Source organism: Maylandia zebra, linkage group LG7, assembly GCF_041146795.1.
Source record: "Maylandia zebra isolate NMK-2024a linkage group LG7, Mzebra_GT3a, whole genome shotgun sequence".
In the NCBI taxonomy this organism is placed as follows: Eukaryota; Metazoa; Chordata; class Actinopteri; order Cichliformes; family Cichlidae; genus Maylandia; species Maylandia zebra.
This window is the reverse complement of record NC_135173.1, coordinates 28,796,097-28,819,775: the sequence shown is the minus strand read 5'-3', so window position 1 is coordinate 28,819,775 and position 23,679 is coordinate 28,796,097. Positions and strand designations below refer to the sequence as shown.

Below are 23,679 nucleotides of genomic sequence, written 5' to 3'. Positions count from 1 at the left end.
GGGAGAAAACTCAGATCATGAAGAAGGCCGGCATGAAGCGAGTTCTGCTGTTGGGTTCAGGATATGTGTCTGGACCTGTTGTGGAGTATCTGACCCGTGATCAGGGCACCCAGGTTACTGTGGGTGAGTTTGCCTGTTAAACTTTATTAAGACTGAAATGTTCTGGGCTTTTGTGGGATTAAAATTCATGTCAGTCTTTATTGTCAAGTTTATCATTTTCAGATAAATAATGAAACCAACGGTCAATGTTTAATATTTTTATAAAGGGTTAGTTTGGTCTCTTTGAAAGTATTATGAGGAGTGAGTGATTTGTATACCCCATCTAATGGACACATCACAACCTTGAACAGTGTTAGTCAGTGTTTACTCAACTCTGCCAAAAGGTAACTGTAAGCAGTGCAGGTTACTGACTGACCATGTTTTCCCTCTTAACATAGATGTATGTACTTCTACTGAGATTAAATTGTTTTGGGGCTTTGGAGATCAACAGAGTGAAAACATTGCATCAGTATACTGGTGTCAACCTTAATGCTGGTTAGCCTGTTAGATTTCTGTTACCATGTTGGACCCCAAGAAGACTTACTTCTGCAGTTTGGCTGAGAGTCAGAGGACTTTCATTGCTATTTTAAATATTTTCATCTTTAAGAAGCTTAACTGTGACTTATTCCTTTAGCCTGAGGAAGTTCACTTAGATACAGTTTATCATAAATCATATTGTTTCATCTCTAGTAAAAGTGATAAAACACTTCTAACACTACCCTTAAAGTGTAAATCTTACCATTGGGGTTTTTGTCCAACTTGGGACTTTAGGTATCTTGGTGTTATTATTATAATAATGAGTGCCATTGACTATATCTAGAAGATGGATATATTCTGGGTAGCTTGGGTAGCACAGTGCATCACGTTAACTGAGCTAACATATAAATGAAACCCTGAGCCACAATATTCATTGATAATTGCATTAAATTGGCCTAGATTACAAAGACACCACAAACTTCCAGCTGAGTCCAGCTGAGTGGCTTACATTAACAGTTATAAGCACAGTAAAGAGTACATTACTTAAAGTCTTAAAAAAAACTGAAACTGAGAAAGTTGACAAAGACCAGAAAATTATGTGTAACAGTGGTTATTGTTTCTTTGTTTGCGTTTAGCATCGATGCTATTGAGCCAGGCAGAGGAGCTGGCAGCCAAATACCCCAACACCATCCCTGTCATGCTGGATGTCAGCAGCCAAGAGGGACACCTAGACTCTCTGTTCAGAGATCATGACTTGGTCATCAGGTATAGCAGCAGGACAGATATAACATTGGTGGCAATTATTAAGTAATGTGTAAAGTTGTAATGATTTCATTTATTCCAGATGAATACTTTACCACAATATGTATTACCACAAAACAAATTCTTTTTTATTTTTTTATCATTTCATCTCCAAAGTAATTTAATGGAGCCCAGTTATTTTTGGACTGTTTTACAATTTAACATTACATTATTAGATTAAAATATCAGTCCGCTTATACTTAAGTCAACCCCTTCATCTTCTCCTCAGCTTGCTGCCTTACTCGTTCCATCCGCTTATCGCCAAACACTGTATAAAGAGGAAGGTGAACATGGTGACAGCCAGCTACCTTAGTCCTGCCATGAAGGCGTTGCAGAGCAGGTAATGATCAAGTCCACAGAAGTCTGTTAGGAATTCAGGATTACTTTCAATAAATGTTTTTCTATTATTTTCCTATGTGTGCACATCATCCTCAGCAGTATTAATAAATTATTGTAAAACATATGCATAGGATTTGGGATGCACAAATGTATAGGCAAATGTTAGTCTTGTTTCTTATTGTGTCACATAATTATTGCACTGGCTAAACGTTTGAAGGTTATGGGATAAAAAGCTGTGACTTTAAAGTTTAAACTTTGAATTTTATAATGACATTTTCTTATTTTTCTTTTGATAAGAAAGTGAAATGCATAGCAAAAATAGAATAAAATAAAACAGAAAAGATCCCCCCTAATATTATTAAGAAATATAGTCATGAAAAGTGAAAATGCATATTTACATGTTGAATGCATTTGTGTGTATTAGTGCAAAAGAAGCAGGGATCACGATCGTGAATGAGATGGGACTGGACCCAGGCATCGACCACATGTTGGCCATGGAGTGTATCAACAAAGCCAAAGCTGAAAGCTGCACTGTGAGTGAACATTGCAACACTGAGATAGAAAATCTGGCACCTGTATGTGTGCCATATAAACAGTGTTCAAACACACATGGACAGTCACACTATGGCTCAACATGGAAAGTTTTATGTTCAACACATGCTGAGTTTCACACAGGTTCCAGTTCAAGCAGACAGACACAGGCTAATGTGGAGTTTTTGAACTGGAATTTGTTTTGTTTTTTTCTTAGAAACTAGTAATGTAAACAAACAAATTGAACCCAATATTGTTCTGACAGACTGAACACTTTAAAACTAGACACAACTCAAGATTAATGATTCATGCCAGCTTCTGTCATATCAAGTGGTTAACCTGATCAGACTTTGACAGATACATAAATACAATTGTCACTAACTTTATTAAGAACAGCTGTAGACCTGCTTATTCATGCAATCATTCAGTCAGTCAGCATACAGTGGAAGCTGAATCCAATGAATCCAATGGTTATTCTGTAAGCACTGATTTGCCAGGTTTGTTTCCACGCATGATTTTCTTTAAGCATAAACTAACCAATTATGGATCACACAGCTGCTGAATTCAGAGACCATAGGAAAAAAATATTCTCTAATTGAAAATTGTCTACCTACTATTACTCCTTTAAAGTGGACCTATTATACTCATTTTCAGTTTCATGTTTGTATTTGTGAACTATATTACAGTGACTTTGCCTCATTCAGGTTTTGAGACTAATCTTATTTAACTTAGACTAGACAAGTGCAGCCCCTAAGTTTAACCACAGACTGAAATAGCAGTTTTAACTCATCTCCGTAACGCCATACTCCGTTTAAACTTCTCTTTTGATCAGTGATGGGAATAACAGCGTTACAAGTAATGGTGTTACTTTTTTCAGTAAGGAGTAATCTAACTAATTACTGTTCCTATCGTTACAACGCCATTACAGTTAATAACAAGAAAATGCGGTCCGTTACTATTTTTCAACAAACAGACGGTTGAAGCTGTGTTCAGTTTACCGCATCTCATATCAGTTGCACAGAAGTAGCTGTAAGTAATCTGGGCGCTACATCTTTAAGCAATTGTGTTGATAGGCCACGTAAAACCAGAGTCATGATAAACAATATATATGCGTGTTTTTTGGAGTGTGTAGTTAATGTGTTGTCTTGTGTAGTTAGTGTGTAGTGTTGTGGATAGTTTTGTGTTGTGTGTCAGAACAATGAACCTGCTGTCTCCAGGTACAAAAAGGAGTGATACACCTGCTGCTGTCAGACCTGCAGGTGTCAGGCTGTGATGTTCTCCTTTATAGTGGACAGAAATATTTGGAGTGGCACAAATAATTTGTGTGGCATATTATTGAATGCAGAAGAGCTGATTGTTATGTAAATAAATTCAGACACGTGAGGTTGTGCTGAAAAGGATGAGACCAAACAAGGCAAAGTAAATAGTTTTTAAAGGTGTAATATAGAGGAAACATCAAAAGTAGTTTAAAATGGCCAATTATACCCTTGGACCCCAGAGGCTTAAACTTTTTTTTAAAGTAACGCGGTAGTTACTTTTCAAATAATTAATTACTTTTAGAATCTTGTAACTCAGTTACTTTTTTGAAGAAGTAACTAGTAACTATGATTAATTACTTTTTCAAAGTAACTTGCCCAACACTGCTTTTGATTGGCAACTCCTATTACAAAAACGCACTGAAGAGCAGGTAGGTTGGGTTTCTTCGCTTACAGATAGCCATTTGCTTGAGATAGCTCTGTAAGAATATCCTCTCTCTTTAACATCACAAAGACCAAAAATGCAAAAAACTAGAAGCTGAATATTTGGATCAGATTAAAGCCTGAACTATTAGATCACAGGGATTACTTGGTACACTGATCAGGCATAACATTATTTATTCTTCACTCGCTGTGTTTATTCACCACTTTGCCTTTAATCACTACTTATTATTAATCTCTTGCTCCTTTCCACAGGGTGTCTTTTGTCCCTTAAATCCCAACTGGTCATGGCAGATGGCTAGACCCTCCTTGAGCCTAGTTCTGCTGGAGGTTTCTTCCAGTTAATATAAAGTTTTTTCTTCCTACTGCTGCCAAGTACTTGCTAATAGGGTTTCATCTGATTGTTGGGGTTCTCTCTGCATAATTGTAGCTTCTTTACAATATAAAGCACCTTAAGGCAACTGTTATGATATATAAATAATATAATGTATTAAAAAATATGAATAAATAGGACTTGTTTGTCCAGCATATGCCACAGATTATTAAGCTTGATTAGGTTGAGAGTTAGGGTTAGGGTTAGGGTCAAACTCGTTCTTGTCCTCCTTAAACCAATCCTGCTCCAAAAAGGCTACAGCTATTAAGGAATATTGTTTTGGTTAGAGGGTGTACATGATCTGCAACTATGCTTAGGTAGGTGGTACGTTTCAAAGTAACATCCTCATGGATGGCAAGACCCATGGTTTCCCAGCAGAACATTGCCCAAAACATCTCACTGCTCCCATGTCTTGTCTTCTTCCCATATGCATCTTAGTGCCAGGTGTTGCCAAGGTAAACAATGTACCCGGCCAGCCACGTAATGTAAAAGAAAATGCAATTCATCAGACAAGGCCACTGTCTTTCATTATTCAGTTTCACTATTGTCCAGTTCTGATGCTCGGGTGCCCATTGTTGGAAACCATGCATCTCCATATGCAACAAACTGTGATGTACTTTGTATTCTGACACCTTTCTAATCAGCAGTACGTTTTTCAGCAATTTGAGCTACAGTAGCTCGTCTGTTGAATCAAACCAAACGGGCCAGCCTTCTCTCCTGATGTGTATCAGTGATCCTTGGCTGCCAGTGACCTGGTTGCCGGTTAACAACTATTCCTTGCTTGGACAATTTTGTTAGACATTTCTGTAAAAAATTACATTTGTTGGTATCATTATAAATACACTTTAGTGCATCCAGATAGTATTTACAGTGCTTTACGTATTTGATATTTTGTCATGTTACAGCCTTATTCAAAAAAATATTAAATTCACATTTTCCAACAGACATGAAGCTTAGTATTCAGACCAAAGAGTTAAATCTTTGTTTCATTAGGCCAGAACATTTTGCCTCTAATGGTCAGAGTCCTTCAGGTGCCTTTTGGCAAACTCAAGATGAGCCCTTGTGCATTTTACTGAGTAGTGGCTTCCATTTGGTCACTAACATATACCAGCTACTAGATATTTTAAGTACTTTCTGCATATCAACAGTAGCTTTAGCTGCATTTTTGTGTAGCTGTCTGATCATTCTTTATGCATTGAATACATTTTAGGTGGAGTCCTACAGCTCATTCTGTGGTGGTCTTCCTGCTCCTGAGTGCTCAGACAATCCTCTTCGTTACAAGTTCAGCTGGAGCCCATATGGTGTCCTCCTCAACACTATCAGTCCCGCTATTTTTCTCAAAGACAACCAGGTATGGATGTCTCAAAAGACCATAAATTGTTAATATGTTTTTTTTATTATTATTTACTTTCAGTAAAGATAAGATTTTTTTGTCTTTCTTTGAGGTGATAAATGTCCCACCTGGTGGCTCTCTGATGGATTCCACCACTCCAATGGATTTCTTTCCAGGTTTCAACCTTGAGGGATTTCCGAATCGTGACAGCACGAAATACGCTGAGCCATACGGCATCCAGACAGCACACACGCTCATCAGAGGAACTCTGCGTTTTAAGGCACAACACACATAGACAAACTGCACATACAAATACAACTGCTATACAGAATTTATTATGCTTAAGAAATAATTAAATTCAATATTAGATTGTAATTATAATCTGTAATAATCTAATATTGAAATTATAATTATCTTTGATTATAAAAGGCATAAATAGTCTCTGAAATGCATGAGTTTTGGACTCCCCATTTTGACACCTCAGTGTTAGCATTTTGGCACCTACCATGTTAGTTTTTGAAGACAGGAGTGACCATATTAAGACACGAGGATGGAGTTATCAGTTAACACTAACCAAACAAAGCCACATCAGTAATAAGTGCCCAGAACATTAAATCTCACTACAGATTTGGCAGTGGTACAAAATGAGCTTTAAACTTAACTTGTACTACAGAAGTACAAGTCCTACATTAATCATCAGCGTGGCCAATCAGTGCACAGCAATGGTATCACTGTGATCTTGAGGTGCGCAAAATATACATTTTTCTGTGTCCACGTAACTTTGCAAATATCCAGCACTCAGCAAAATATTTAAAACCTTTTCCTTCCGTGTAACATAATCCCCTGATTAAACCTGAAACCCAATTTATTTTAACATATTTTGGTTACCTCCGTTCTTGTCCTGTTACTCAGGGTTTCTCGAAGGCCATGAGTGGTTTCATTAAACTGGGTCTAATCAACAGCGATCCCAGTCCCATCCTGCAGCACACGTCATCACCAGTTTCATGGGTAAGAACCTCTTTTAGTGTTCAAAAGCATCCAAAGATGTGGGCAGAAAATAGTCAGTTAACAGTGCACCCTGCTTCTTTCTGTCATTCAGTTTAATGTAACAAGCTGCTTTGAACCTCTTGACTGTGACAGTAGAGCCTATTACAGTTGCTGTTTATTAGCATCAAGGCTGCAGTGAGCTGGGGCACTCTGGCATTGATGAGAGTATACAGCAGACAATATTTGTCATCTGCTATCTGTTCGACAAGAAAAAGCAGCCTTAGTGCTCCGTGTTTGGGTTGTGTTTATCAGAAATCAAAAGCTGGTTGATGATGATTGATGTAACAAGGGTTTTCTCTGAAAACACTCAGAACTTTTTATCTGAAAAGACAATTCAAAGAGAACCAAATAAATAGCAGCCCACCTACAAAATGTAGCCCTGAAGTCTCATGATTCATTAATGTGATGCAGTGACTTGTTTCTCTTCTTTCTACAGAAAGAACTCCTCTGTCAGCAGATGGATTTATCTTCTTCTGTTTCCCAAAATGTCTTTGAACAAGCTGTATATGAACACACAGGGCAGGATGACTTCAGGATGGACACTCTGAGATGGTGAGAAGCCACCCTGAAGTAAAAAAAAGACCTTCTTTTAGTCAACTAAAGCTAAGCTGTCTCTCTCCTATTGTGTTTTCAAGATTTTAACAAATTTCCTTTTGGTACCATCTCTCTCATAGTGTCCATGGGTCCTTTAAAAAAAGTCTTCAGATATCTCAGAAACTAAATCACTTTTCACTTTCAAGCCTTTCTGATTAATAGAAATGGGGGAAAGGGAACAGTAGAATAAAAATGTGAGGGACGTCAAGACTCTTGAACCTGAGAATGGCTGCCATGTATGTTAATATTTTTTTCAAACCAGGATTAGGCTCTATATACTACTGAGTCCAGTGGCCTTATAATCTAATTAAAAAGTCTAATGACAACAAGGATCTGTCCTGTGTTTGCAAAAACAGGCCTGTCCAGTAGGACACAATAAGAAAACTGCACTTGGGCCTGGCCTCTGTGCACAACATTTCGCTGATTAATTTATGGGTCAGTCAGTCATTTGGGGTTAAAATGAATAGTTTTGTAAATTTTGTTCATTTTGAGCCTCGTATCTTGTGTATGCACACTGGCAAATAGCTAGCAGTTTCACAGGCAGATCTATCGCTCACTCATTACATACGGTTTCAAAACACGAAGATGAGGGAGGCTTTAAAACAGTACTTCATAAACCAGTGAGTGATGTCACAGCGCCTTTTATTGTTTATACCAGCGGTCCCCAACCTTTTTTTACGCCACAGTTTAATGCCAGACAATATTTTCATGGACCGGCCACTAAGGTGTCACGATAAATACAACAAAATAAAATGAAGCGACGAACTGTGGTACTTTGTAAATATAATAACTAGTTGTGTAACTTTATTAGCAGCGTCCTACTGAAATGCGCCAACAACACTGAGAGTCACATCCTCCTCTCTGCCCCTTAATGCTCTCTAGTTGCTATGGTAATGCGTAAATATTTATTTCAAAATAAGACCTATAACTACAACACGGGAAAAGACCCAGGGAAACCGAGTTAACAATAAAAATCCTGACAGCCATAAATTTCACACCCAAGCCTAAATTCTCACAGTACCAAACAGGCCACGGACCGGCCTGGGGGTTGGGGACCACTGGTTTATACCATCTATGGTTTACACTGAAGCTAAATGCAATGTTAAAACTCCCCTTATTCAATATATTTGGCCAGTCTGAAACCATGTGAAGGTAAAAGCTTGTATCATATTGTCAGTGTGTGAGAATTGGCACCTTTCAGAAGAGTCTCGTCCTTATCAAGTCAGAAAGTGATTATCAAAAGTATAAAGATGAAATGAAGCCTGAAATAATTTGAATTGTTTTGTCATTTGGTGGAATCCTGTACTACTTTAGCAGACATCCAAATATCTGGTATATTCTTTTGTGATTGATACTGCTCTTCTGAGTTTGCGTTGTCCCTATACACAGCGCCCCAAGAGCAAGGCTATGCATCTTCTACACACTTATTACTGCCTGCCTAACAAGTACACCTGAAGTGGTGTAGTATGCACAATCATCAGTTTAAATTAGCTTTTCCAAGGGTCTCTTCAGACCAAGGCTTTCATGCTGTCATTGTTCTCACAGTTCTGGCAGTGAATGCAAGAGGGTCACACTGGCATTGAAATGTAAATTCCTCTGATGGTAAAGTGAACTGTTGGAAACATTCCATCTGTGTTGTTAAAGGGTAAAAAGCAAGCCGCTTGCAGCTCACATTGAAAGACTTGTTGTTCATTTATTCAATTCACCAGCAACCCAGCCACAAAAAGCAAATGCTCATCTCTTTAGATGTAGCCAAGGACACGTGGGCTGCCGCTGCAGTGTGTAGGGTTATTAGGGCAGAGTAATTATCTTTCGAGCCCTAAGTATTGTTTTGTAACGGTTATGTTATTTTAATAACCATTTTTTTATTTCTGCAGCTTAGGGATGCTTGGCGATGAGCTAGTGCCCCATGCAGAGAGCATTTTGGCTGCCCTTGCAAAACATTTGGAAACTAAACTTTCATTCGGTGAGCTCATTAATACCATATTAGAAGAACAGGAGTATTAAATGTGACACCAAGTGTAAAAAAAAATATTGCCTCTTGTCATCAGATAAGGGAGAAAGAGACATGATCATTCTGAGAAACGATGTGGGGGTTCGCTATCCAACTGGAGAACTAGAGACCAAACACATCAGCCTGGTGGTGTATGGCGACCCCACCGGCTTCTCAGCCATGGCCAAGACTGTTGGATACCCAGCAGCCATTGCTGCTCGGATGGTTCTTAACGGTTAGTGATTTCACTTTTCAAAAATGTTCATTTTCGTTGGTCTTTCACTTTACAGAGAGCATTCAAACTATGTTCAAACTAAATTTAGTCACCAACCTCATTCACTGAATATTAGATAAATACTTGAGAATATAATGTTACCGGCTCTCTATACTTACTTTGTAGGTGAAATCAATACAAAGGGTCTGGTGGTTCCAATGGTGAAAGAGATCTACGAACCAGTGCTGGCCCGGCTGAAAGAGGAAGGACTACACTTCATTTCCAAAAGCACCCTGCAGGAGTAGAGCTACAACATCAAGAAGAGCAAATGACTGTAAATTCTAATCTTGTCTACATTTCATGTCATTAATCGACCTTTAAACTCTTCAGACAGATTCTGGCTCACCTACCTGCTTTCATTCTGAGTTTATAATAATACTCTAACATGCCTACCCAGGAAGGTTGTTTGCTCCCTGATTTTTTGAATTCACAATAAAAAGTTATCTGAAGCATTGTAGATTGTTTTGTTTACCTTGTTGTACCTTCTTGTGTGGGCAATCTTATTTCCATTGCCAAATAATGCTCCCAGTACCATCTGATAAATCCAGCAATTTCTTTTATGTATGTGCATGTGTGTGGTTGTTACCTTGACAACTGTTCTTTCATTCCATTTCAGGCTTGGTGGAGGTGTTAAATTCAGTGCCAAGTGCCTTTATCCTGCATTCTTTCTAATGGCTGCCAGAGGGCAACTCCTCTTTTTGTGTGTGATTCTATTGAAGTCTAGAATTACCCTCCTGTGACCTCAGCGAACACTTTACTGACTGATAACAGTCGATAGTTATTGAAAGCAACATGAAGCAGATTTTGTCCCCTATTAGAGTCACAAGACTAGTGAGAACTTTATGTAGTGGTTAACACATTTAACTTACACAAGAAAGATCTCTGCTTGAAACTGGTAGTACACACAAATCCAGCTTCAAGGAGTCACAAGCTCGTGCTAACTGAAGTCACTACAGGACTTCATGTGATGCAGTTAAGTGACCAATTAAATAAAGATAGCGGAGGGCATTACACAGCAGTTGTTTTGTTTGCTCTCAATTTTGACAGCCTTATTAAAGATTAATGTCAGTTTTGTACATGCGCCAGATAGCTTTTCTTCAAATTCTTTAATTCTCACTCGCTTTTGCAACTTTGTACTTTTGTGTTACTCGCAGCAACAACTCCACCTCATTGTTAGTCCAATTAAAAAACTCGGTGCTTTTCTTTGACATTTTGGCACGATGTTTCAAAGAGCTGGAAAGTAAATAAATGGCTGACAGAAATGAGGCAGGCCGAATCGTCTTGCGTTTCACGCATGCACAGTACTGGAACGTGAGCGTTTTAGGCGTTTCAATGTGGACGCACAACTCTGTGAAAACGACTGAAAACGGTAGTGTGGACGTGGAGCGTTTTCAGACGACTGTGACTATGGAGGCCAGGCCATCAGGCGCAGCACTCCATCACTCGCCTTCTTGGTCAAACAGCCCTTACACAGCCTGGAGGTGTGTTTGGGGTCACTTTGCTATTGGAAAATAAATGATCGTCCAACTAAACACAAACTGGATGGCATGTTGCTGTAGGATGCTGTGGTAGCCATGCTGGTTCAGTGTGCCTTCACTTTTGAATAAATCCCCAACAGTGTCACCAGCAAAGCACCCCCACACCAAAACACCTCCTCCATGCTTCACTGTTTGAATCATGCATGTAGAGAATATCCACTCACCTTTTCTGTGTTGCACAAAGACACCGCTGGTGGAACCAAAGAGCTCAAATTTGGACTCATCAGACCAAAGCACAGATTTCCACTGGTCTAATGTCCATGCCTTGTGTTTGTTGGCGCCAACAAATCTCTTCTGCTTGTTGCTTTTCCTTGGTAGAGGTTTCATTTGACCATAAATGCCTGAATCGTATAATCGTCTCCTTTGAACAGTTGATGTAGAGATGTGTCTGCTGTGTGGCATTTATCTGGGCCAAGCTCCCAGGCCTCTGGTAGAGGACCCGAGCTTGAAGGATAAACCGCCCGCAGGGGCGTGCTGGGTGTTTATTTATGTATGTGTGTATATATATATATATATATATAAAGAGAGAGAGGGGGAGAGAGATACATACTATAAGATCAGTTTTAATGGTCTACCATGTTCCCTAAGGTGCACGGAGCCACAATATGCAATGTTTACGATTTAGAGTCGCTCGTCCTCTGTAGTGCGAGCTAGAAGTACCACATGGTATTTTTAGGTGGTATTTTTAAGGTGGTTCAGTTTCATGTGTTCATGTTAAATCTGTTAGTAACAAGAATATGACACTGAATAATAACATGGTTTTTATTTGTCTTTTTGATTGACCTTCACAATAATCAAAGATTTGATTAGTAAAAAACAATCAGATGGTTCTGATATTTTGCTTTATAAAATAATGATTGCATGAATAAAATTATTATGTGAAGTATTTCTTATTCATTTTTTATAGATTCGGATTGTCACAATTCAATTATAAATGTAATAGTCTGTTTTTTTTTTAAATTTCTTCTTCGTTGGATTGTTACTATATCCATAACTGACCTTTTTTATTTTTTAAGCTTTTTTAAATTTTATTTTTAAGCTTAGAGCACTACAGAATCCATCGGATTCAGCCATGTTGATAGCAAAGCCGTGCAGGTAGGTGGAATTCTCTTGTTTGCAAGGTATTTGGGTAAAGTGAATCTTTTCCTTCATTCTGAGCATTTTTAAGCTTCCAACATTTTGCAGAAGACCTTTTCTCCACAAGATTTCCTTATTCATTGGTGTTGTAGCTTTGAGGCCTTGGTGTTCGTAATGCTTGGATCTTAGTGCAAACAGTGCAGTAATTTAATTGCAAATGCGCTAACATTTAAATCAATTGAGAATCCATCCACTGAGAATTTAATGTCAACTAGCCAGGATGATTTTTTTTATGAATTTTAGGGATACCATTATATTCAATAGAATTTGCTGAGAAAGCTCAGAATGAAGATTTGAATTAAATTCCAATAGAAATGAATCATGAATGAAGTGCACTACCAGCAAAATAATAATTGTTATTATGCTATAGTCCTTCACTTCCCAACCACAACGGGAACATATCACCCACAGACCCAAATGGAAGAGAATTATGACGGTCTACAGCTGCAGTTTTCTTGTTATCTTCAGAACTTTCCACACTCTTGATTTGTCCATTTCACGCACTAGTTCTCCCTTACTTATCTTTTTATTGATTACTTACTTATCTACCTCCCATTGGTTCCCTGTAAGGCTGGATATCAGTGAGCTGAAAATCATTCTGCTAATCTACCGCTTTGCTAATTGGTGCTTAGCATGGACTTAATATATCATCTTGACACCAAAAGAGGCCAAATGATGATAAAGGCTGCAGCACACTATTTCTTTTGCATCAATACACAGTATGTACATGTTTACAATTATGGCTGATATTTGTCAGCACAAAGCTTTAAGATATTAAAAACAGTTATTGCGTAATACAGACTTTTGCACCTGTATTGCTTTTTGTGACCTTTATATTTGTGACATGGTTCTGATCACTTAATTAGTTGAGCTCAACTCTTCAGAAAAAGATGATCAGCGTTTTTGCTCCTTCTTGATTTAAAGGCAGTTATATAAAGTAGGGCACCAAGCAGAGACCAATTAAGTTTGTATTCATGAAAAGTCAAAAATGCAAATTAAAATGTGGATACGTCTGGACACTGACCTATTTTCTGTCCTGAAAAGGCACATTTCTTACAGTGTCTTAGCCTGGATTAACACATGCAAAGATCAACTGAAATAACCAGGGATTAGTCCATGACTCTGTTAAGGGAATTGTATAATCCACAGACAAGAATCATCATTAGAAATGGAATTGGGTATGTCTCCATTTTCGGTGTTTCTTGATTCGGTAACATCTCTTCTCTGTCAGGCTCACAGAAGGCTGTTTCTCCTCATTTTTGTTCCTTTTGTCTGGACCTTGTGACCTTTGACCTGCCTCCTGTTGGTTCTCTGTAAGGCTGCATATTAATGAGCTGAAACTCATTCTGCTAATCTACAGTTTTGCTAATTGCTGTCTACAATGGACTTAATACATCATCTTGGTACCAAATGTTTAAATTGGAAATTTCCAACATCACTTGTATGCAAAACAGTGTATTTAACTAACTTCTGAGCAAACCTCTAATAGTTCATGTGTCTGTTGCATCTTTGCAGGTATATTTGTGGTTCAACACACAGTAACAAAACACTCTCACAGGCTCTCTTTGGTGTTCCTTCCCTTATTTAATCCCTTAGCTAATAAGCCAGCAGCGATTCCTTTATAGCTAAAAAACAAACCAAAAAAACAAAAAGGTCAGTACCCATGCATGACTGTTACAAAATCCATAGTATAAAAGCAGCTAGGCAATTAGAATTAAACCCTTCAAAAATAAAAGCAAAGGTGAAAAGCATAAATAGAAATTTGGTCCATTCAGGGTATTATTATAATATTATTTACAGTACATTAATCTACTAGTCGATACCCTTATTTTATATTTGACTGCAGCATGCTACACCAATTTAAACAGAATTTACATTTAACAGAGCAAGTACTCTGTTAAAGACACATTAACAAAATCAATATTGAAAGAGTCTGACAAAGAGTCTTTCCTTTGACCTTAGCATTTGATGTCAAAAGATGCAGCTTTTCCCTTTTTCCCCACATTTGGCTCAGCGCCAATAAATATAAGATTGGCGTTGACAGTTAGTCTCAGGGCAGTACAGCATTAAAAACATTGAACAATTAGTCTACAGCTCATATCACAGTTAGAAATCCAAGATGAGCAAAAAGGCACACATTACAAAACTGTATAGAGGAAACTCATACCAGTCTCAATCTACAAAAGGCAGAGTCTTGAATGACAAGATTTCTTGAGTGATTGTAGCAAGAGTCTGGATTCACTAGCAGCTCTGTTGGTGGTTTCAGGGAAGGGACGAAATGCTGTTGCTCATTTGTAAAAGTGTAGTATTTTTTTGTTGGTTTTATTTATTCGTTGGTACCAGGGATTCAATGCTTTCAGCCATGCTGGTGGTTTCCGTCACGATGGTCCCGTTAGCGTCAAAGGACTGAGTTTTCTCGTCTTCTTGTGTCCCGATGAGACTCAGCATGGCTTTGTACAAGAACTGGTACTGCTCCTAGAAAATGGGTAAACAACTCATTATATGTTCATTGTACAGTTTTGTGTGTTTAACTAACCTGCTGTGCATATTTTTCTACTCTACCTTACCACTCGCAGTGCTTTTTACAACCTGCCACAATCACCGATCCACTTCTTTTTCTGCGCTTTCTATCTAACATTTACACACACAATAGATACATTGGAAAGCAACTTGGGGTTATCTTGCGAAAGGATATTTGGCATGCAGACTGGAGTAGCCAGGAATTGAACCATCAACCTTCTAATTACTAGATGACCTGTACATTTGCGAGGTGGCTCAGGAGGTAGTGCTGGAGCCTATCCCAGCTACTACAGTGGGAGAGGTGGGATACCCTGGAGATCCAATTTGATGCACAGAGACAACCACTCACATTCACACCTATGGGCAATTTAAAATCATCAGTTAATCTTACCCCACTAACTGCATGTCTGTGGACTGTGGGAGGATCTGGAGTACCCAGAGAGAACCCACACAAACACAAGGAGAACGTGCAAACTCCACACAAAGGCTCTGGCCAAATGGTGTAGTTGAACTCTGGATATTCTTGCTGTGAAGCAACAGTGCTAAACACCAAACCACCATGCTGCCTTGCTGAAAAAAGTTTTTCCTGAAAAACCAGTTCATACATTTGTAGGCTGGACTATTGTAACTCATTATTACTTACTTGATCCAAAATACTGCAGCAAAAGTACTGACCCTGTTAAATCCAGAATCTAATTTAAAATCCTTCTAAAACAACTAGAATTTACAATTCAATTGCAAAACGTTTTTTGCAAGGATGTGGAACACTGTGGATGTGAACAAAGAGTTCTAGATAAACAGCTTGTTTGTGTACAGTGAAAACAAGTGTGCCCAATAAAGTGGCAGACACTGTAAAAGTGGTTTGTTTGTTTGTTTTAAACATACTGAAAGTTGTCAGATGTTAAAAAAAAAGAGAGAAATATGTCCCTTGCATTGATATTAAAATGAGGGAGGCATGACATGAGAAAATGGCCCCTTTTCTCTCTGTCATGCCTGTAAGAGAAGCACTTTGCACTCCTCTCACAAAATGGCTTTAAAATGAGGCTTCTCCATATCACATTCAGATCAAATGTGATATTTATGTGTTTTAAAAACCGTGAGCATCCTGACAAGTTGTTGTCCATATGTGTGGGTTTTTGGTATGTGTGGTGCTTAAATTGAGGTCAGGAGAGCAAGTTAAAAACTGAGGTTATTTTCTTTCTCTCCAAAACTGGTTGGAGAAATTAGTGAATAAGAGTGAATGGGAGCACAGAATGGCATTCGTCTGAAACAAATGGCTCCAGGTCAAAAAGTATATTTATTTTTATATGCTCCACAGGGCTCGCAAAATCGCTAGCCCGACATCCCGGGGCTAGCGATTTTTCCAGTCGGGCTACCAAAATCTATCTCTGCCCTGCCCGTCGGGCTATCATAGGAAGGAAAAATATATGTCAATGCTTTTGCATTCTTTCGGAAATTTCGTTTGAATTTGCGCTTCTTTTTTGCTTTCACTTTGCAATCGTGCGAACTGTGTATAGAGAGCGACAGCACTGATCTGTGAGTGACGATAATTTGCGCACCAATTCCTCTGACATCGTCTTATCAATCGTTAGCTTACTATGCAAACATGACAAGTGAAATCTCCCGCAGCTTAAACATGTGAGAGGTTGATCGCGCAGAGAATCGCTGAGCTTATGTGAGTGCGTGTGTAAAAGCAGCAGGATTTATATTTTAGTTCTGCTGAGCCAAATAAGACAGGTCAGGGTGAAGAAGTGACAGCCAAAGAAAAGCTTACCACAAAACGGAAAAGTTATGACAAATGAGACTATAAGGCAAAAAGAAAGTGCAGCTTTATGGTTTCATGGACAAAAGAATTTCTGTGGCTGCAAAATGACGAGCTATATAACCGGGGCTGCACATAAGTGGTCCGCAGGTGCGCATTCGCTGTCAAAATAAAAAACGCGCACAAGATAAGAAGTTGCAACACGTGTTTGCGTACATAAGATTTTCTGGAGGAGGACAGACATTTGTTTAGAACTCTTAAAGATGTCGAAGAAGCTCCTTTAAGCAATTACTTTGGTTTTCCTCCACCTCCAAAGAAATGTCAGAAGGAGTCCGAACCACAAAAGAAGCACGTATTCTCGGAAAAGTGGTTGCAGGAGGTGAGCTGGCTTCAAACAGATGATGAACGCACAGAGATGTGGTGCAGAATGTGCCGTGAAAATCCCACTCTAGTGGACAAAAACAGTGCTTTTTATATGTACGCAAACGCGCGTTGCAACTTCTTATCTGGTGCGTGTCTTTTATTTTGACAGCGAATGCGCACCTGCGGACCACTTATGTGCACTTGTGTAAATAACATAATGTTCTGCCGGGTGTGTTGTTGGTTTTGCCTCGATTTCTGAGTCGACAAGCGCCTTTGTTACTGGGACCAGTCATTTTAAGAAAGGCCCCCATTAGAACCCATGAGAAATGCAAGAAATGCATTATTGCTCAGTCTGCAATATCTTTCCCAGAACAAACACCAATTGCAAATAACATACTAAAAATAAACCTGAAAATCAGTTTAAAACAGCGTACTATGTTGCAAAGAGTGAACTACCACTGGCACAATTTAGCAGTCTTTGCAAACTTCAAAAAGCAAATGGCCTAGATCTTGGTTCCACTTGTTTCTTACCTGTGATTTCAGTGGAAATTTCAAATTCAGGATCTGACACAGACTGATTCATGTCCTACACAGTTCTTACAAGTTCATAGAAACTTCTGTTCAATTAGAACCAAGTATTTGAGTTGATGATTGTAATTTTTATACAATGTTGTAATTTGTGTTTCAACAATTTTTTGATTAATGTTTTGTTTCCTTTACAATATTATACTTTAATGTATAATATTGTAAAGGAAACAAAACGGGAAACAAAACATCAATCAAAAAATTGCTCTCTTTTTTATTCAGGCTACTTCAATTTATTTTGGGCTACCAAAAACTGAAGAGTCCCTGCCCAAAGGGCTACCAGGGATTTTGAAATTTTGCGAGCCCTGAAGCGCTTGGGATCTTTTATGCATTATTGTAGGATCTTTACAATATAAAACTTGAAGGGATTGTTGCCACCTCAAGGTGGCAATAACATTAACATGAATTGACAATTGATGAATGAATTGACATGTTGGTACCCCTTTTGCCACCAAAACAGCATGAACTCCACTAGACCCTTGAAGGTATCTCCATGGATCAGACTTTTTTTGTCCAGTACAAAATAAGTGCTGGAAAAAAACAATTGCTTATGCTTGATTAGATTGAGAATTTGGAGGTGAAGTCAACACCTCAAACTCATTGTCGTGCTTCTTGCCGTTTCACTGTTGTCTCCCTACTGAAAAAGGCCACAGCCATTAAGGCATATTATACCCTTAAACAAACAGAAAAAACCCAACATTTAAAGAGCCTATTACAATAAAAACAGCTGCCTTGTTGTTTTGATGCTAATTATATATTTTTTAAATATTCAAATTTAATGAGGTACACTTTACAGCATTACATTACAATAAAATTATTGTGAGACAGACAAACTTACGATGTTGTTGAAGGTTCCAGGTCTCATGAGATTCATCAGCCTGGCTACTTGGAAGACATCCACTGACGCTTCGGCATCCAACTGGCGAGTCAGAGACGAAAGAGCACAGAACAGTCCTGCTGTAAACCCACCCACACTAAAAAACAAAAAACAAAATAAATAAAATTATATGGGCATGTGGCTCCAACTTCTTGTGTTTTCTTTTTTCCTGATTTTGCTACTACTTGGCATAGCTACATTATGTCCGGTTGGTTAGCCATTACCACTTTGTCTGTTTGTATCTGGAAGTCCCACAAGAGCTTAGCCTGGTCATTCTCAGCCACCTTGGGGAGCGTCTCCCATTTTGACCTTGGGAGTTCTAGGCCATACTCAGTACATGTTCTTGTGGACTAGGCCGCCACTTGGTTATGGCGTTCCATGTATGCCCTGCCTGCTAGCATCTTACACCCTGCAGTTATGCTGGATTGTCTCAGGGGCATCTTTGCACCTCGGGTCTTGCCTGGTGTGTTAGACCCCAGCCTGTATGGATCTTGTGCTTAGAGCTTGTTCCTTTGTTGCCATGATTACTGCCTCTGTGATGTCTTTCAGTCTAGCTAACTACTGGTGGGATTTCTCAATATCCCTTCTTCTGTTTGTCGGTGGTACATGCGGGTCTGTCATCATGGGAGCTCTTGCTCTTCTTCTTTCTCTGGTTTCTGCTGCCTGAGGTATTCACTAAGCAATACTATGTGCCCATCTTCCTGATGTACTCATGGATCTTTGTTGTGTCATCCTGGATAGTAGTTCTGATACTCACTAGTTCTTGGCCACCTTCCTTCTGCTTAGCATACAGTCTCAGGGTGCTGGATTTGAGGTGAAACCCTCCATACATGGTAAGGAGCTTGATTGTCTTGATGTCAATGGCTTCTATCTTCTCCCTTGGGCCTGCCAGCTTATTGATGTCTGATAATAAGCTGGCAGGGCGTATGTGTTGATTGCACGAATCTTGTTCTTCCGATTCAGCTGACGCCTTAGGACTTAGGTTATTCTCTGCTGATATTTGGTGGCTGCAGCTTTTCTAGCGGCCTTTTTATTATTCTCCAGTCCGACATCCAACGTCTCTCTTTATATATCTATATCTATCTTATCTATATACACACACAAACACACCCACACATACACCCACAACTCCCATCTCCACTATATACACTATATTGCCAAAAGTATTTGCTTGTCTGCCATCGCATGCATATCAATTTGTCTTGTCTTCATTCCTAGGGTAAATATTATGTCAGCCCACCCTTTGCAGCTTCAACTGTATGTTTATGGGAATGTTTGACCATTCTTCTAGAAGCGCATTTGGGAGTGCCACGGTCTGTGGCTGCAGACCATGCAGCTTTTTATGAGGACCCAAATGCAGACAATCAAAGGCAAAAATTGATTTTTAACAAAAAGTGTAACCATTTACAGTGAGGAGCATAAGTATTTGAACACCCTGCGATTTTCGAAGTTCTCCCACTTAGAAATCATTGTGGGGTCTGAAATTCACATTGTAGGTGCATTGCCACTGTGAGAGACAGCATTTAAAAAACAATTCAGGAAATTACATTGTATGATTTTTAAAGAATTTATTTGTATTGCACAGCTGCACATAAAAATTTGAACACCTGGCAATCAGCAAGAATTCTGGCTCTCAAAGACCTGTTACTATGCCTTTATTAATCTAAATTATTAGCACCTGTCTGAGCTCTTTAAAGACACCTGTCCACTGGCCTAGCCAGTCTCCAGACCTAAATCCAATAAAAAATCTTTGGAGGGAGCTGAAACTCCATGTTGCTGAGCAACAGCCCCAAAACCTGACAGATCTAGAGGAGATCTGTGTGGAGGAGTGGGCCGTAATCCCTGTTGCACTGTGTGCAAACCTGGTCAAGAACTACAGGAAACGTTTGACCTCTGTAATCGCAAACAAAGGCTTTTGTATCAAATATTAACACTACTTTTCTCAGGTGTCCAAATACATTCTTTAAAAATCATACAGTGCCATTTCCTAATTGTTTTTTTTTAAAGTGGGAATGCACCTACAATGTGAATTTCAGATCCCTCCATGATTTCTAAGTGGGAGAACTTTGAAAATTGCAGGGTGTTCAAATACTTATGTTCCTCACTGTATTTTGGCTGCTAAAAAACATGAATAAAAACAGGTAAACTGAAAAATAAACAACAAAAAAACTCAAAACATAAAAGGAACTAAACTCAAGGAATAAAACTTGATCCTAAACCAATAATACAAAGAATCACAAAACAGAATAAACTCAAAATGCTGAACCAGCACCCTGACAGAGAGGTCAGACAAGAGGTTCAGAGGTTGGACAAGAAGGCCTGAGTAGGTAGGTACACAGACAGACAGATGCATAGATATGGATCGTGAATAATATAAAGATTACAAAACAAGTATCAGACCAGACGACAGTATTGTAAGTAGTCCAAGGGTCTTACTTATCGTGGACCACAGTAGGGCTGTCCTCTGTGAGGATCTCTTCCTTCATCAGTTTGAAAAGTTCAAAGGTGGAAATGAGGGGACTGTCTGGGTTTGGCCAGTTGGGAGCACGATAGTGTCTCACCTCAAGAACGTAGTCATCCTATTAAGATAAGAAAAGACAGCAAACATCAGTCACAGTCAGTCATGAGAGTGAGTTTTCATGTCCACATGACAACTATTCTTATGGGCGTGGGTTTTAAATTAAAGCTGGGATACATTTTTTAGAGGGAATTCAAACTGCCATGTTACAAACCTTTGTAGCTTTCAGTATGTAGTCCTGAACTACCAGCAGGTCCTCGTTGGACAGACAAACATGAGTCTCACTCTTTTGAGTGACAGTGAACATCTCATAGCTGATCAGCTGCCCTTTATAAGGCCAGAAAACAAATGGCTCTGCTTCTTCCTCCATCTACCAACACAGGAAATCATTACATTGCATTCGTGACAATTCACAGATATCTCCAACTTGCAACTACATTTTTTCCAAACTGGCTGCTTGTAATTACAGTATGTACCATGATACTGTAGAGAGAGCATGACTTTCTCCAAAAGGTCATGGTGCACCCTGAACAGATCGCTAGTCTGGGCTAACACGTCAAGAAAACCTCAATACATTTTCCACAAAACATTAAAATATTAAACCAGAAAAGATATTTTGAGATATAAAATAAATATTAAAATAACATTTGAATTAAAGGAACAAACAGGTACAAAGAGCCCCAGGAGGATGTAGTCACAAGATTCTTTCAGGGATGTCTTTAAAAAGAACGGTTCCTCACCCCAGGCAGTGACAAAATGACTTGGGCGTTGTGGTCCCATATCATTGTCCAGAAGTCCTTTATGGTGACAGGCAAGGGTTTCTGGGTAATGATGAACTCCTTGGTGTGCCTGTAACCCTGGAGGAACATGTCAGCCACACTTACTGACCTCATTACTTGAAACGGTGGCTGTTACTGATGAATTATATACACATACACACAGAGTCATATATATATATATATATATGACTTACTGCGATATATGATGCATTAATGTAGTCTGATGTTTCCCCTGCTGTTGTCGGCAAATGCACTCGTGACCTCTCAACTGCAATATGAGATAGAACATGTTTGTGCAGACAGATGTTTTTGTGTATGTGCAGTATTTTCAGCTGCAACTGACGAGTGTGTCAGACTCACTGGGTATCACCGAGCAGTTCCTGTTCTTGTTGTGGTTGCAGTCCTGCAGAGCTGTGGAATAGTCACAGTGCTTCAGATTGGTGTAACAAACCATCTGTGGAAAACATCAAAAACCTGTAAACAACTGTAAACAACTAAAAAAACCCATCTTTCATTAAAAGATGTCTGATAATAAGTATGATAATAGTTTATGATAATATGAAGACTGCCTGAGACTGTGTCTGTCTCAATGAAACATATTGAGAGTAAGGCTTACCTTGAACTGTTTGTCCATCCCTGTTCCTCCATCAGGCCCTGGGGTCATCAGCTTGTCCACGTACGTATGCAGTTGAGCCACTGCCACCTCTGTCTCACCAGACAAGATGGCTTCCACCAGGGCATTGTGGATAAAAACATACTGTTCCTGCAGAAAGAAAAAAAACAGGACGTTTAAATTTGTCATTGAAACTTTTTTAACAGCCTCATAACAGGAGACTGAGCCAGGTAGGAAGTTTAAAATGTTAAACATTGAACTCTATTCATTTGAACATTAAAAAAATCTTACTGTCTAATAAAGGAGATGTGGAGTTTGACAGTCTGATGCAGATGAATGTCAAATTAGTCCGATTAATTAAGGTATTTTTGGTGAGTGGTCTTTGTTCTAGTAGCCACAATTCCAGTAATGTAAAGACACTCAGACATACAATCATTTCATACATTTTCTGAATCACCAAATTAATACCCAGACATTCCTGTCACGATGTAACACATAGTTTGTGCCTCATTTAGTGTTTTTTATATGTGCAGTTTAACGAGCTGCACATATAAAACATCATCTCACCAATAAATCTATAATACACTTAAAATGTGCTTTAAATAAATGAATCAGTGAAAATGTGACACTTGCAGCATATTTTAAAATTAAACTCTAAAATAAACTTCTCCCAACAGCTTTAATTTTTATTCCTCCAGTTGCAGACTCGGTTTGAGAGGACAAATTTGACCTCTTTTCAGCAAGTACAGACTCGCTGTCCTGTTAGGATCAGATAAATTGTTGTAAAATGTTTGCTGATTGTTTGTTGTTTTGGCATTATTCCCTGTTGAAGCAAACAAACTGCTGATGGCATCTTCTGTTGTTCTATGTTGCTGAACTTTTCTTGGGAGTGGGGGGCAGCACCTTGTGTTATATCTAGGTTATCTCTAGGCTTTGGATTTTGTCCTGTTTGAGGCCAAAAAGCATCACAGACTTATTTTCAGTGTGGCTTCAGCATGTGCACATGCTAATCTTATAGCAGGGGCTTAGAACAGCGAGGCAAAGTTGTCGCAGGAGCAGCATAATTTATTTCCCTATTTTTCTGTTTATTTGTCCTAAATTTATACCTGATACAGTTCTAGCCATGAAATAGAAACTGACAAACCATCATAACCTTAGTGGGCCTTAGAAATGGGAGATGGAATTAAACAAGATGGCTGTCAGAAAATAACAAGTCACAAAAATTCAAAGTTGATTATTTCTGGGACTTCGGGATCAGGACGAACTTTTGTGAAAAAAAAGGTTGTTAATGCATTCTAGTTCTGCCTGCCAGTGAAAAATATAGATAGAAACTAAAACTGTATTCGTGAGAAGAATATTCTGTTCAGTGCTATATTTAACAAGATCTCTAGCAATCATTTCAATTTATTTTATTAATTCTACACAGAATCAAAATATGGTTGAAAGAAAGGTCTACAGTTGTGGTCAGGGGTTTATATACACTCATTAT

General features: G+C 38.8%; 2 protein-coding genes across 6 annotated transcripts in view; one reads left to right on the top strand and one right to left on the bottom strand.

The window, feature by feature from the left end:
* aass (aminoadipate-semialdehyde synthase) overlaps nucleotides 1-9,947 on the top strand; it is a 99,950-nt gene extending 90,003 nt beyond the window's left edge. The window contains exons 14-24 of the mRNA XM_024803105.2: nucleotides 2-123; nucleotides 1,152-1,281; nucleotides 1,547-1,657; nucleotides 2,081-2,189; nucleotides 5,468-5,608; nucleotides 5,703-5,870; nucleotides 6,503-6,598; nucleotides 7,074-7,189; nucleotides 9,109-9,197; nucleotides 9,283-9,459; nucleotides 9,625-9,947. Coding sequence (XP_024658873.2) covers nucleotides 2-123; nucleotides 1,152-1,281; nucleotides 1,547-1,657; nucleotides 2,081-2,189; nucleotides 5,468-5,608; nucleotides 5,703-5,870; nucleotides 6,503-6,598; nucleotides 7,074-7,189; nucleotides 9,109-9,197; nucleotides 9,283-9,459; nucleotides 9,625-9,743 — 1,378 coding nt within the window. The 3' untranslated portion in view covers nucleotides 9,744-9,947. The remainder of the gene's footprint in view (nucleotide 1; nucleotides 124-1,151; nucleotides 1,282-1,546; nucleotides 1,658-2,080; nucleotides 2,190-5,467; nucleotides 5,609-5,702; nucleotides 5,871-6,502; nucleotides 6,599-7,073; nucleotides 7,190-9,108; nucleotides 9,198-9,282; nucleotides 9,460-9,624) is intronic.
* A 3,786-nt stretch (nucleotides 9,948-13,733) lies between these two features.
* ptprz1a (protein tyrosine phosphatase receptor type Z1a) overlaps nucleotides 13,734-23,679 on the bottom strand; it is a 111,117-nt gene continuing 101,171 nt past the window's right edge. For 4 of the 5 annotated variants that reach the window (XM_076886190.1, XM_012920504.4, XM_076886191.1 and 1 more), the window contains 8 exons: nucleotides 22,194-22,340; nucleotides 21,938-22,031; nucleotides 21,772-21,845; nucleotides 21,539-21,655; nucleotides 21,013-21,168; nucleotides 20,717-20,859; nucleotides 18,242-18,377; nucleotides 13,734-14,648 (listed from right to left, as the gene is read on the bottom strand). In XM_076886190.1, the coding sequence (XP_076742305.1) occupies nucleotides 14,496-14,648; nucleotides 18,242-18,377; nucleotides 20,717-20,859; nucleotides 21,013-21,168; nucleotides 21,539-21,655; nucleotides 21,772-21,845; nucleotides 21,938-22,031; nucleotides 22,194-22,340 (1,020 nt within the window). In that variant the 3' untranslated portion in view covers nucleotides 13,734-14,495. Of the gene's footprint in view, nucleotides 14,649-18,241; nucleotides 18,378-20,716; nucleotides 20,860-21,012; nucleotides 21,169-21,538; nucleotides 21,656-21,771; nucleotides 21,846-21,937; nucleotides 22,032-22,193; nucleotides 22,341-23,679 lie in introns of those variants that run through there. The other variant, XR_013099426.1, reaches the window with a different exon arrangement.